Source organism: Rousettus aegyptiacus, unplaced genomic scaffold (genome assembly GCF_014176215.1).
Source record: "Rousettus aegyptiacus isolate mRouAeg1 unplaced genomic scaffold, mRouAeg1.p scaffold_m13_p_4, whole genome shotgun sequence".
Classification (NCBI taxonomy): Eukaryota; Metazoa; Chordata; class Mammalia; order Chiroptera; family Pteropodidae; genus Rousettus; species Rousettus aegyptiacus.
In genome coordinates this window covers 122745389-122760653 of record NW_023416307.1, presented here as the reverse complement: position 1 = coordinate 122760653, position 15265 = coordinate 122745389, and the positions used below count along the sequence as shown (strand labels likewise).

Sequence of the window (15265 nt, the reverse complement as noted above, 5' to 3'; positions counted from 1 at the left end):
TCTCAATGTACTTTGAATGAAATACAAAGTTCCAGCAGGGCCAACCCACCTCCCTCTCTGGGCTCCTGGGGCCACTCTTCATTGTCCATGTCCTAAGATCGTTTCTAAAAGTTCCTTCCTCTTAGGGGTGTTCCATATGCCAGAACATTTCCAATTGCTTGGAACATAGTTTTCCATAAGCCTTTATCAGACTTCGAAGCCTCGAATCTTGTTTTGAATACCACCAGGAGGTCTTCCTTGACCTCTCTTTCTAAAGGTAAATGCCTGTTATTCTCTCTTAATGCCAACCTGATCTTTTCCCTCATAATAAATATCATAAACCAAAATTGTTAATGGGTTGGTCTGTTTACTTGTTTTTGCCAGTCTTTTCCACTAAACTAAAAGCTTCATGAGAGCAGGAGGCCATCTTCATAATCCCTGTAATCTGGCAAAGCATCTGGCAAAGCATAGACTTCTGTAAGTATTTGAGGAATGAATGAAAGCGTGAACAAGCCATAGTAATCTTGATTTTCTCACTGGGAAAGAGAGAGTTGATGAGCTGAAAGGGCTAAGACAAGACTTCTCACGTGAAGAGAGAAGTATATGAGAGCTTAGAGGAGGGAATTACTTTTATCAAGATTCTATTATGTTCTGGGCAATGTACTAAGTATCTTCGCACACATCATATCATTTCACTTTCCTAGAAATCCTTTTTTATAGATACGTAACAGAGGCTCAGAAGGCTCATATAACTGCTCCATGGAGACACAGTTGGGAAGCAGTAGAACAAGCATTCCATCTGTGGCTTCAGCTGCAAAGCCCTATCTCGGGATCATAAACTCAGCTGTTCACAGGATCAGGTGGGCAAGGTGGGGATTGGGGTGAACCAAAGAGCCTGTTCCCCATCTAAAGAGGTAGCCACACCCAGCCAGCCAATGACATGGAAGAATTTGGGCCCTGGGTAGCCAAAGCTTCCAATCTGTCAAGAGAACTTATAGATCTGATGTTTATGAGAAATATTCTATTTTAGATGTTGGTACTCAATTTTTTAAATTTTTAAACTTTGGAAAGGAAGTCAAATAAAAATTATCCAGTGGCTGGTTTTTGCCTTCAGACAGTAAATTTGCAGGCTGTTTTTTATAACAAATGATGAGCCTGGCCTGGCTGAAACATAGTGTGTAATGTGGAAGAGAATGGCACTGTGTCAAGTCACATTGAGGTCCTTTGGGGGTAGAACTAGAGGGATTTTGAGCTAGTAGAGTACAGTCAGCTTTGCTGAATATGACATATGCATTCCTAAAACTTCACATACTATGCAAAATTTTGCAGTGGAAACTACAGGGCTTTTAGGAATCTGTCTCCATCATCACATGGCCTTCTTATAAGGACGCCAGTCATTGGATTAGGGCCTACCCCAATCCAGTATGGCCTCATTCTAACGATTACATCTGCAAAGGTCCTGTTTCCAAATAAGGTCACATTCAGAGCTCCTGGAGTTAGGACTTAACCATCTCTTTTAGGGACCCACAATACCTCTCCTCCCCTCCTCCACAGGAGACTTAAATGTTAACTGAGCCTGGTCTACCTGCTCTGTGTTTGTTAGCAAGGTCTTGGTTCGTTTGATAGCCACCCTGTGGTTCTAATAGTGTGTTTGGGGAATTTTTTTTTCTGCTTACATCTTTAATTTTTTCACGGAGATGGTCTCTCTGAATGGAAAATACAAGCGTTTTGGGAGGGAAAGATAAACAAAAAGGTTTTTTAATCTTTATAAATAATTCATTGAACTCAAGCCAGCCCAAATCTGGGGGGGGGGGGGGGAATGTCTTATACAGCCACCAAGAGCAAACTGTACCTGTCTTAGACCCCATCATTTCTAACTCCCACCACCTCCCCAGCTTCATATCTTCCTTGCTCACCAAGAGGACTGGAGAATAGCATAAAAAGAAGTGATGTGAAAATTACTCTGTGTGTTCAGGCGCAGTATGCATTATTTCTGAACACACCAAGGGTGAAGCATTTAACTAGCCTTGCCATGGTCATAGTTGGTAATTGAAAAGTCCCCTCAATCACATGACTATCTTGTTTGTTAACAGAGACAACAGTTTAGGAAGGAAATAAGAATTGATAGACATGAAAAGGAAGTTAGACTTTTAACTCGGATTTCAATGTGATAAGGACCTTTTGAAGGCCGTTGTGCAGGAGTCCCTTCTGTGGCCCCTGAGAGAAGGGTTTGTCAGCCATTCTGCAGTCTTCAGTTCAGTATTGCTAGGAAAGGTTTTTAAGAGAGAATTCTTTTGACAAGGTTTTTTATCATGTTTTGCTGTTCCAGGGGACTCTGGGTATGCCACAAACTATAACAATGAAAGGTACTGTTTTGCCTTCTCTAAATCTGTTCTTCAGACTTAAAGATCTTTTGACCTTTCAGTTGCAAATGATCATTTACTGGGATCCGTGCCCAGCCTTCAGCTAAGGATTTGTTTTTGCATCTTCTGTCCCCAGTCTGTGTTCTTTCTCGTTTCTGGTCTTACACTTACTATGCCCTCAGCCCGTAACACTTTGCCACATCTCTTGGCACATCTCCCTCTCTTGCTTCATTCAGATCTTTGCTCAGCGTCACTCCCTCAAAGGTCTTTCTTCCTAACGGTCCCCTCTTGACTCCTTCCCTATGTAACGTTCTGTCTGTTTACTCTGCTTTTTAGTTTTCTCCATGGCAGTTACACTGACTGACATTCTGAGTGTTCATGGTCTCTTTCCTCTGCTAGGTTAGTTCTACTAGGTAGGACCTTTGTGGTGTTCACATCACCATTCTCGTACTGGAAACGGTGCTTGACACATAATGGGTGTCAGTAAACATGTGCTAAGTGATTTTATCTTCCCTGCCTTTATTTTTCTTTGAACAACCAGTATTGTCTGGTTTTCCATATTGAACAGTGGGCAGAGCTCTTGTATTAGACTATGTGAGTTTCCTGTCCAACCATGGAATTCCAAGTCACAAAGCAACATGTATCAAGATGTGGCACAAATGCCACTTCTGCTTATAAATATACTTGCTTTAGGGAACTAAGTTCCAGCCAGAGACACAACACATTTCCCCTTGTTCAACACCCCAGCACAACAACCCCAAGACTCCTGCTTGCAGTGAGAGCCTGCTGGTGTCTTCAGGGAGATGGTGGGCAGTCCTCTAAGTTGGGTACTTAGCCTGGGCAAGGGGCAAGACGAAGACTAGAACAGCTGCAAAGAACTTTATGAGTGGAAATAAGAGAAGTTGCTGTCACCATAGCAACTATTTTAATTGTGACTGATGATGCACTGAGGCTGGGACTCTGGGAAGAGGAAAGCTCTGACATCCGGGCTCCTGAATGATAGGAGCCCCTGGCAGAATCCGAGTCAGGACTTATGCAGAGTCAGCACCCATTGCCTTCAGTGCTTCTACAGTCTATTATTAAAATCCTTTAGGTCCCAGGCCCTATGCTGACCCTTGGGATGCAGTCCAGAATCAGGTGTCATCTTTTAGAATCAGGAAGTGGGAGAGGTTGGATGTATGTATGTATGTCAGCAAGGGACTCCCTGTGTTCTGTCACCCCAAGGCAAGATTATTTATGGGACCCTCTTCCCTTCAGAAACAACCCTTTTTTAAAGATGTCATTTCCAGGTTTTTGCATTTTATTGATCAGTAGCATTTCAAAAAAGTCAAGAGTTGTTCACAATTTGTATTATGCCCAGGACAGGGATACTATTTTTTAAAATTAAACCTATCATCTACTATTTATTACTGTCTTCATTTTATGAAAGAAAGGGCTTTTCCATTTAGAGTTTTATTGGGATATAATTGACATGCAGCACTGTATAAGTTTAAGGTATACAGCATAATGACTTGACTTAACATATATTATGAAGCGATTACCACAGAAAGTTTAGTTAACATCTATCATCTCATATAGATATACAAAAAAGAAAAAGTATATTTTTTTCCTTATAATGAGAACTCTTCTTAGTTCTCTACTTTAATAATTTTCAATTATACCATACAGCAGAGTTAACTGTAGTCATCATATTGTACATTACATCCCTAGGACTTACTTATCTTATAATTGGAAGTTTGTGCCTTTTGAACACTTTCATCTAGTTTCCCCCTTCCCACCCCTAAAGGGCATTTTAGATTTAAAATAGTGGGAATGATAACACCCTAGAAAAAAGTTAGCTTTATGAAAATTGGTTTCTGAAAAGCTCACTGTTGTTTTATTTTTCTCATTTCACCATGCACTGGTGAAACTGCATCTTGAACCAGCATTGAATCCGGGACAGTGCTGGGCAGTCACCTCTCAGCACCACTTGCAAGTGCACGAGCTGCACGATTTTCCATGAGAGCAGCCTCCATGTTGTGTCTTGTAGATTGTGACAGACCAGCAGACAGGACAGAAGATCCAGATAGTCACCGCAGTGGACGCGTCCGGATCCCCGAAGCAGCAGTTCATCTTGACCAGCCCAGATGGAGCTGGAACTGGGAAGGTGATCCTGGCTTCCCCAGAGACATCCAGTGCCAAGCAGCTCATATTTACCACATCAGACAACCTTGTCCCTGGCAGGATCCAGGTAAGGCCTGTTGACAGGCATTTGTTTAAGCACTTCTGTTACTAGACTGACTCTAACCTCTGCCTCAAAGGCCAGATCCATCTCTAGAAGGTCCTTTGGGGACTGGCAAACATGGCAGATTGCTGCTTTGGCTAAAGTAAAAAATCAGCAAATGAATGGTATGATCTGGAAGGCAACTAGCTACAGTGCTTAGATGGGATGAAAGTTGAGCCAGGAAAAATCAGTAGCCCATAGAAGACTGGCATGAGCAAGCTGGCACTGAGGCCACTGGAAAATTGTTCTTAGCTAAGGCCACATGGTGACAACCCTTGGCCTAGGATATTTTAGGGGTACCACCTAGGGCTGACCACAGTCAGACAAGGACTGACTTGTCCCTAATTTACCTCAGCCTTGTCTAGATGGTTAGATCTGGTCCATTTCTTCATTGTGTCCTTACTTGCCCCTGTAAACTGCTTCCTCTGGGCCCCTCAGTTCTCATCTCCATCTCTACCTCTCTTCTCCCTATTCTGGCAGGGAAGAATGGGATCAGGAGCAGGTATAGACAGGAGAAGAGCAAGGGCTTGAAGAAAAGCAGTGTTGGGAAGCACTGAATTTCTAAACCCAACACTTAAAGGAACAGAGACTGGAGGAGGGAAGTTTCCCATGGTGACCAAGCATGGAGCATGTTTAGTCAGGATTAAGTTGGAATTCATGTTTTTGCTTGTTTTTAAATTTTAATTGTTTTAAACTTTGTGGTAAAATATAACAATATTTACCATCTTAGTCATTTTAAAGTGTACAATTCAATGACATTAAGTAAATTCACATTGTTTTACAGCCATCACCACCATGCATCAACAGAACCCTTTTCATCTTCCCAAACAGAAACTTTGTACTATTTAAATACTAATTCCTCTTTCCCTCCTTCCCTAGCCCCTGGTAACCACCATTCTGCTTTCTGTCTGTATGAATTTAACTACTCTAGGGACCGCATATAAGTGAAATCTATAATATTTGTCCTTTTGCGAATGGCTTATTTCACTTAGCATAATGTTTTGAAGATTCATTCATGTTGTAGCATTTCTTTCCTTTCTAAGGCTAATATTCCATTGTATATTTATGCCACCCTTTGTGTGCCCATTCATCTGTTGATGGACACTTGAATTGCTTCTACCTTTTGGCTATGAACTATGCTGCTAAGAATCTGTGTGTTTGGGGGCAGAGTTTCTACTGTGGGGAAAATTAAGGAAGGAAAGGATATTTTTTCTTCTCATAGAGCTGGGTTCATAACACCAATATGTTCAGCTTTCAATTTTCAGAACTGTACTTTTGAGACACCTCATAGTGTAGTTAGTAAATACTGCATCATCCTTCCTTTCTCAGAGTACATTCTAATTATCTGAAATCAGAATTCTTACCTGCTTATTTTGACTGCTCCTCGTTTGTGAAAGGATGGCTGTTGATTTTGTTGCATGTTTTACAAGAGGTCATTCTACATAATGATTTCTCTGTATAGTCCCACCCTACATAAATCATTTTTAAGGCTTATATTTGGTACATTATTTTTAATAGCTATTTTTCACTCTCATATTGGTATCAACAGTTTTCTTCTAAACGAGTAGCATTATATGTCACCTAGAAAGCCACCTACAAATGAAGGAGAAATAGCTGGTTTTGGAGGTCACCTATTTTAGTCCACTCAGATCTACCTCAATGAGAGACCTACTTATTTAACTAATAAGGCTTGATTACTTCTCTGCCAAATATATCTCTTCACATACTTTCAAGGTGTTTCATGGGAATAGAGAGGCAACCTGAAAGACTTCAGTGTCTTTATGTTGGAGCTTCAGTGTCTTTATGTTGGAGCTTCTGTGTCTGATTCCTCACAGGGCCAATCCTGGGTGGTTGAGGTAGCCACATAGAGCAGATTAGTGAAAACCAGTGCCTGACCCTGGACAACACCCTCCACTTCCCGGTGAAGGGATGCAGTCCAGATGAGCAGCGGGGCCATTCTGAATGTCAGATTAAGTTGTCAAGTGAAATTTTCCCAGTTTTGCTCAGAGTTCTGCTTAGAAACCCACGATTAGGAATTTACAGTTAAAAATATTACTTTGCTTAGCAGCCTGGTTTTTAATTTGCATCCTGCTTATCTCCTGATTTCTTCTTAGATCGTCACGGACTCTGCTTCTGTGGAGCGTTTGCTGGGGAAGGCCGATGTCCAGCGGCCACAGGTGATAGAGTACTGTGTGGTCTGTGGTGACAAAGCCTCTGGTAAGTAATCCTAAGATATTCTGGGTGTGCAGCATGGACTGGCATCATGAAGCAAATTGGCGATTGGGGGGAGTAATGGAGAGAAAATATTTTCTATCAGTTTGTAGGTTTTAGAACATGAATTCCACTTTATTACTAGGGTAGTGGTTTTATATACATATATATATATATATAATATATATATTATACATATATACATATATGTATAATACATATATTTTATATACATATGTATAATACATATATTTTATATACATATATATATATATATATATATATGGAAACCAGTTTGTCACATTATTAGAATCAAAAGGAAAAGTCACAAAACTGTTTTTGTGATTTGTAAATCTTGGTTAAGTGTTGTATATGTATATCCTACTACGAAAGTAATCACTTCTTTAGTCAATATTTGCACAATGCTTTGCTATTTCACAAAATGTGTTATTTATTCCCCCTTCATCCTATTAACTGTCTGTCAACTCTTCACTGTAGCCTAGTGTGATAAATTGCTGAAACAGAGGTGGAGGAAGCATGTGATTCTGGCTGGAGTCCCAGGGTCAGGATATCTGTAATCCTTGGAGGTTGAATGTGTATATGTTGGGTAAAGCAGAAGGGCATTCCAGCTGGTGGAGCCAGGGCCCAGAGAGTTTAATATCCACACCCATGGTGTCTCCGGGTCAGAGTTCCTGGGCTTTCATGGTTAGCATATGGATACAAGAAGACTGGAGAATATTTCTGGCTCAAAAGTTCAGTCTTTGGCCCGCAAAAACTGGAGAGTGTAGAAAATAAGTGAAGTCAGGGAGGAATGGAAAAATATTTAATAAATTTACAGTTCCAGTGATTCTAGGAGCATAGACCTGAGTTTTGTGATGGCTGCTTGGTTCCACTTTATTCTGTGGTCAGAAAATTCACAGGAACTTTGGATACTTTGTGATCCTGTTTTTGTTTGGTTGGTTGGTTATTTGTGTTGTTGTTTAAAAAAGAAGAAGAAGAAGAAGAAGAAGGCTCAACCAGGACTCTTGGGAAAACAGCCCCAGGCAAGCATCTACAGAAGTTCCACTCCCCATCCCAGCTTGTGACACCACTTGCCTTCTCAGGGGTGTCCTGCCTCTGCTCCTACCCCTTATCCTGATAAACCCAGCCCATCTCACCCCTTCTCTGAAGCCCTCATCCCTGCTGCCTCTATCTTCATCCCCCTTTTGTACAGGCCTCGCTGAGCTTTTGTTGCATTCTCTTATAATTGATTCTTACAGGCCTGTCTTCCCCACTAGAATGTGCTTTTTGTTAGAGCAAGAACCATGTCTGACCTCTTCATCTCTATATCCCCACCTTCTTGCTCAGCAAAGAGAGGCACTCTGCAAACCTTGCAACACATGAATAAAGCATGAACATAACAGAGGGGCCACAGAATCTGCTTGACTTTCTCATTTTTCAGTCCCTTTTTCAAGCTTAAAGGAACAGCCTAGTCAGGCTGACAGTGCCACTATCTCCAGATATTGTGAGTCACTTTAAGGGCTAGAGAGCCCAAGGAAATAACATGCACAGAAGGAAATATGATGTCTACTTGGCAGGTAATTTTAGCAGGACTGTTCTTAAAGACACAAAATTGAGACTACCCTCCACATGCACCCTTGGGGAATGGCTCTGCATGCTGGAGCTTAGGACAGTGGGATGCTCTGTAGCTGCTGTAAATGATGATTCTATGAAATTGCTCTCCCAACAACGTAGCTAAGATATTTGTTGGTTCCATAGGACTAACCCAGGTGAGCCTATCTATCATCAGTCCTAGCTGGGAACAAATAAGTATAATGTGTGTGCAAGCATTTTGTGAAACTAAGAAAACTGTGTTTAATAAATGTATTTCTAGGACTGTGTTGCCAAAAGGGTTTAACTAGCTGCCCCAAGTGAGCCACATGCCAACCTTCCTTTACCTTGGACCTGTGCAGTTTAGTCCCCATGCTGCTTCCTTTCATCATTCTGCTTCCCCAGGGGAGATCTGGGGCCCAGGATGTGATTCTACAGGAAGAATAAATGTAGGAGTGAGACCCTTTGTGCTAAATCGGCACATGTGTTTGCTTACCTGCCACACTTGGCAGGACAGGGGAGCCAGGTAGCTTCACAAGCCTAGGTCTGCAAAGCCACGACCAGATGCATGCAGAGGACAGTACAGTTCAGCCATCCCCCATCAGCTCTTACTTTATGGTAGGTCCTTTGGGTACTAAGAGCATTAAGACCATGCCATTTAGCAGCTGTCACATAACCTGTCTGAACTTAAATTTTTCTATCATGACCTCACAAAGCTACTATAAAGACTGTAGAGAAATTATGTGAAGGACCAGGGCACCATGTTTAATGTCAAGGCTTGTAGTTGTCCACATGGTGCCAGCATCTGAACTGCACACCAGTCACTTTGATAGACTTGCCTTAAAAACAAGGCCTGTGACAACAAGTCACCTTTTTCCCTGGTGAACCACTTCATGCACTCCATCTTTTCAGGCCGTCACTATGGGGCTGTCAGTTGTGAAGGTTGCAAAGGTTTCTTCAAACGGAGCGTAAGGAAAAATTTGACCTACAGCTGCCGGAGCAACCAAGACTGCATTATCAATAAGCACCACCGGAACCGCTGTCAGTTTTGCCGGCTGAAAAAATGCTTAGAGATGGGCATGAAAATGGAATGTGAGTAACACTATTAAAGAAACCGCATGGGTTAACAAGGAGGGAGAAAGTGAGCATAAGTCTATTAAAATAAGTTTTTGTACCTGGCTTTAAAATACAAGAAAAAAATATCTACTCAGGCTTCATTTTAGTTTATTTTCTGGCTCTCAGGTAGATGCTTCGGCACTAGCACTGCTGGGGTTGGTCAGTTCCCATGGTGTATATGGAAACCTACTCCAGATAAATCAGGAGGCAGCATTGTGGAGTGGGGTGAACACAGGCTTTGGAGTAAAGCTAATACTAGATTAAACCCCAGGTCTGTCACTTAGGAGCTATGAGGCCTGGGGAAGACATGTAGCCTCTCAGCCACAGGGTACTCCTCTGTGAAATAGAACCCCCTTACTTTACTTGCATATTGGATCTAGGGCTCAGTCATTCTTTATTTAAAAAAAATAAAAATAAAGTCTTTATTTTCTTCAGTTATTTCTGGAATGTATACCTGTTCTTATACCAGATTGCTGAAGGGAGAGGTTGCTAGGGTGATAGGAAATTGACACCATTAAACAAGTTTACAGAAGTCATGTAGGCTGAAGTTGAACATCAGAATTGTTCCTCTACAATGTGTGGCATTGGTCAAGCTCTCTGTTAGGGACCCACTTGAAGGTTAGTGTTTTTCATCCTGGAGAGAATCCCTTTTGTTAGCAAGTAAGAATTGAAAAACCAGAGAGCTGTGCAAGACCCCACGAGGCCATGCAGATGCCAGGCTGCATACAAGTTCTTCGCAGTCAGTACCCACCATCTGAGCTCTTTTCACTTCCTTTGGATTTGACGTGACATGGGCTTTGAACCTTTCTCTCCTTTGACTGACAAGTTCACTGTGAAAATTGAGCTAGACTCTCTAAGGAAGACCCCTTACTTTATCCATGAAGGATATGGTTTTTATTGATTCCTGTCTTTCCTCTAAATATGACTATTTATGTTGTTATTTAAGCTGTACAGAGTGAACGGAAGCCCTTTGATGTGCAACGGGAGAAACCAAGCAATTGTGCTGCTTCAACTGAGAAAATCTATATCCGGAAAGACCTGAGAAGTCCTCTGATAGCCACTCCCACATTTGTGGCAGATAAAGATGGAACAAGGTTAGTCCCTATTTGGACAGAGGGCAACACTACTGTCAGCCTTTGTTGCTGATCAGAGGAGGCACCAATGGTCCTTGAAAAGGTGGCTTTTATAACTTGCCACCTGCCTGCCATAGCTGTCAGCCTTGTCTTGCTTCATCCTACTCTTTTTAGAGCTGCTTCAGTCAAACCTCTAGACAGGCCTTAGGATGGCTGATTTAAGTTGGGGGCAGAATTTTCCCTTTCTCAAGAACTCATATAATGTTCTGTAGTTGGGACATTATTCATACAGGAAAGTAGTTATTCCATAATTCAAGACTGGAGCCTTTTCACAGTATAGACCAAAGGTCTAAGTCCCAGTATGATCCCAGGTAGTGCCACAAGTTAACTTATATGTTCTTTTAAATATAATCTGTTGAATTTAAAAGGAACAGAGAGAAGGAAAACAAGAAATCCAAATGTATTATAGGGAGAACTAGAGTTCAGAATGCCTTGATGATATTCTGAAGATCAAGTTCACTTTATTTGGCAGAGGAGCCACAGTCAGCATGGCATCCCTGGGGATGTGCATCTGTGTCATCCTGTCTCAGGCTATAGACATGGCTGTGTGCACATCTCATTGCAGAGAGATGCGGGGGGGGAGTGTTCAGTCAATTGGAGGTTGAGTCTAGTCAGAGTTTTTCCTCTAAGACATCTCTGTAGATGTGAAAGGGACAGAAATATAGCATGGTCATACTGTGCATTAAATGTTGGAAGCCACTCTGGGTTTCTTTATGTCTTAAATAGACAAACAGGTCTTCTTGATCCAGGAATGCTTGTGAACATCCAGCAGCCTTTGATACGTGAGGATGGTACAGTTGTTCTGGCTACAGATTCCAAGGTAATGTTATGCCGTCTCCTCTATCTTTATGTTGTAGTGCAGACGCTTCTCTAAATGAGCACACCCCACTTCTTCTTGGCCTTCAGAGACCACGTTGAAAGCATGGCCTTTAATTGAAGTAAATCTGCATTTTAATTTACTTCCTGTGATTCAGCCTCCTGTAATTTGTTTTAGGGATGCTGATGGCTTTTCAGAAACTGTTGGGGTTGACTGACTGTAGTCATTATAACAGGGTCTAGAGTTCAATTTGGTAAAAGTTCTATGGTTCTCTTTTCTATTAAGATTTTCCCCTTGGTACACACGTGGCAAACTACTGACATGCTGAGAAAATAGCTACTTACCCTAAAATGGCCTTTTGCAGAAGCCTCTAGTTCTTTTTTATTTCATGATCTGCACAAGGATGTTCAGCCAGGATTCTAACAGTGCTGAAACTGCTAGAGTAAATCAGCCATAGGGAATTTAACTTGTGGGCAGACATATTCGTTAGTCGGCGAGAGAGACAACTGGCTAACTCCTGTGAAGATAACTAAGGAGGAGAGTTTTATCTAGGCAAGGGAATCCATTGCCTTTCTCATCTTATTGTTCCTGGTGTGACCCAGTATGATTGAAGTAGCAGCCAGCCACAGCTGAGGTTCGATTTTTCTTTAAAAGTGGTGACTTCATAATAGAATGCTGGCATTACTGCTGCCCTTAGGACCAAAGCTGGGCCTGCAGGCCCCTTCTCATTTGTTTATGTGCACATCGATATGCACACTCAGTACATTAAGGAGCATCCTCTTTTGGGGGAAAAAAAAAAAAAAGACAAAAATTAGAGGCATTGGCTGGCACACAGAGTTGCCCTCCACCCAGTGGTTCTCAGGTTGAACATTGAGCTTCCTGTCTTTGGGCAGCAAGGATATGTGTGACTGGGCATCATATCTGACCAGCTTCTGTCACACAGGAGTCATTTGTGACAGTGACTGACTGTAGGTAGTAGGGTAGCGAGAAACTGTAAGACCGAAAGGGAGACCCAAATAACCATAAAACTCTTAAATAACAAGGGATTTCACAGCAGCTGTTCTATTGTGCCTTTTTATTGACAACATGCCTTTGAATGGCTATACCACATTTTATTTCTCCATTCATCAGTTGGCAAATATTTGATCATATGGTAATTGTGTTTAAACTTTTGAGGAATTGCCAGACTTTTCCACAGTGGCTGTACCATTTTACATTCCCACCTGCCATGTGTGAGGGTTCCTATTTCTCCACATCTTCCTGTTATCTGTCTTTTTGATTACAGCCCATCCTAGTGGTACCATGGTTTTGTTTGGCATTTCCAGTGATATTGAGTATCTTTTCACATGCTTATTGGCTGTTAATGTATCTTCTTTGAAGAAATGTTTACTTAAATCCTTTGCCCATTTTTAACTGGCTTATTTATCTTTTTATTATTGACTTGTGAAATTCTTTTTTACATATTCTGACACCTAAATCATTAGATGTATGATTTGCAAGTATTTCCTCCCATTCTGTGGATTTTCTTGTGTAGGGGGTGTCCTTTTACTTTCTTGATAATATCTTTTGAAGCACAAAAGTTTAAATGTTGGTGATGTCCAGTTTGTATCTTTTTGTTCTGTCATTTTATTACATGTATAGATTTGTGTAACTACCAGCACAATCAAGATACAGATCTGTCTCATCACCAAAAAGATCTTACCCATGCTGCCCCGTTGTAGTCATGCCCAGCAGAGAAGCTGCTTTTAAACCAATGTTATACCTTCATTGGCCTAAGAGTATTTTATGTATGTGTGTATGTGTTCATTTTTTAATGATACCATTTTTTTTGTTTAATAGGCTGAAACAAGCCAGGGAGCTTTGGGCACACTGGCAAATGTAGTAACCTCCCTTGCCAATTTAAGTGAATCCCTTAATAATGGCGACACTTCGGAAATGCAGTCAGAGGACCAGTCTGCAAGTGAGATTACTCGGTACGAGCCCATGAGGGTGGAGGCCCCCTTCCTGACTGACATGCACACACAGTTGCTACATTGCGAGGGTGGGTGGCAGCATTTTGACACCCACTCCGTATATCCTCAAGAATTATAAAATTGTCAGTGCTCCTGCACACCTGTCTCCTTTCAAATTTTAACCATGGGAATGTGGATCCACTTATGTGATATAAAACAATCAAAACTGCTTTTCATTCCAAACAATGAAAAAGGACATTAAGTAACTCAGTGGAAGTGGTGGGGAACCCTTCGGTGCACAGATGTTACTTATATCGGTCACTGTTTGTTCCTGAATATTAATAGTTCATCCCCTTTCCCATTTCTGTTTTAGCCTATTTTTCTCATATGTATTTCTTCCTAGTAGTGAATCTAGAATCCATCAGGGTAAGTAGAGAGTAGGTGATACAATTGGCTGGTCCCAGAAGTCTGCAAGTGGCTATTGGGGATATTTCTTCTTTGCAGTCTAGATCTTGTGATTGCTTCTTTCCTGTTGGGAGAGCCACTCCTGCCCATCCTGTCAGGCTGGTCAACTGCATGGCTGGGGCCACATGAGTGCACTTGTCCTCACATTCACCTGCAGTCTGATAGCAAAATTAAGATCAAGATCTAATAGAAAGGGTATGGGATTTGAGTTAGATAGACTTCTGGTTCCACCACTTACTTAACATCTCTTAGCCTCAGCTTTCTTACCTATAAAATGCAGAGAATTCTGCCTCAGAGTAGTTGTGAAAAATAGACATTACATGTGAAAATAAATAACATATAGTTTAGTACCCAAGATGATGTGTAGATAATACATAGAAGCTTTCATTGTTATCCCTTCTCTCAGCAGGTAGAATATAATTATCTTTCCCCAATGCATTGTTTTTCTAATTTATGTCTCAACTAGAGATTTTTTTCCCTAAAAGCTGTAGACTTACAGCACTTCCTTGCTTCATTTTTGTTCACAGGGCATTCGATACCTTAGCTAAAGCACTTAATACCACAGACAGCTCCTCACCTCCAAGCCTGGCAGACGGGATAGACACCAGTGGAGGAGGGAGCATCCATGTCATCAGCAGAGACCAGTCCACACCCATCATTGAGGTTGAAGGCCCCCTTCTTTCAGATACTCACGTCACATTTAAGGTGAGTGTGTTTAGCTTAACCACATGTCCCCAGCCTGATGGGAGATGGGCTGTGTACCAAAGATGGTCTTCATTTAAAAATCAAAATTTGGAGTGAGCTTATTTTCATGTTGTGGCATTTGATCAGGATCATATATTTCAGAACAGTTATTCCCATTATGAATCAGTTTTGGTCATCTACTGCTCACAGTGTCATTTGGCTCTGAAGGTAGTTCTGAAGCAGGCATGGCCTGTCATTGTTCAGAGAGGTTATGTGGTGCTGACCAGTGAGGGCTAATAGCTGACTACTCTGGCTTCCACCTTCCAATGACAACCTGGCTCCAGCACAGGCTCAGGCAGGCCCCTTTTTCTGCTCCAACAGCAAGCAACCAAGACCTCATGCCCTGGAGCCATTGGTCCTTATTTTTCTCTCTAGAGAAGGGGTCCCCAAACCCCAGACCAGTACTGTTCCGTAGCCTCTTAGGAACCGGGCTGCATGGCAGGTGAGCAGCAGGGAAGTGAGTGAAGCTTCATCTGTATTTGCAGCCTCCTCTCAGCACTAGCATCACCAATTCAGCTCCACTTCAGCTCCACCTCAGAGCATCAGGCATTAGATTCTCATAAGAGCACTGGTCCCTGGTGCCAGAAAGTTGAGGACCACTGCTCTAGAGCCATAGAAAATAGATCTCACAT

At 41.8% G+C, this 15265-nt stretch overlaps 1 protein-coding gene across 5 annotated transcripts in view; it reads left to right on the top strand.

Annotated features, from left to right (window-relative positions):
• NR2C2 (nuclear receptor subfamily 2 group C member 2) overlaps positions 1–15265 on the top strand; it is a 75143-nt gene that overhangs the window by 46226 nt on the left and 13652 nt on the right. For all 5 annotated transcript variants that reach the window (XR_001594115.2, XM_016122041.2, XM_016122040.2 and 2 more), the window contains 7 exons: positions 4372–4572; positions 6720–6822; positions 9319–9498; positions 10469–10616; positions 11382–11475; positions 13312–13445; positions 14417–14594. Coding sequence is in view for 4 of the 5 variants with exons in the window: in XM_016122041.2 (XP_015977527.2) it covers positions 4372–4572; positions 6720–6822; positions 9319–9498; positions 10469–10616; positions 11382–11475; positions 13312–13445; positions 14417–14594 (1038 nt within the window). In the remaining variant the exon portion in view is untranslated. The remainder of the gene's footprint in view (positions 1–4371; positions 4573–6719; positions 6823–9318; positions 9499–10468; positions 10617–11381; positions 11476–13311; positions 13446–14416; positions 14595–15265) is intronic.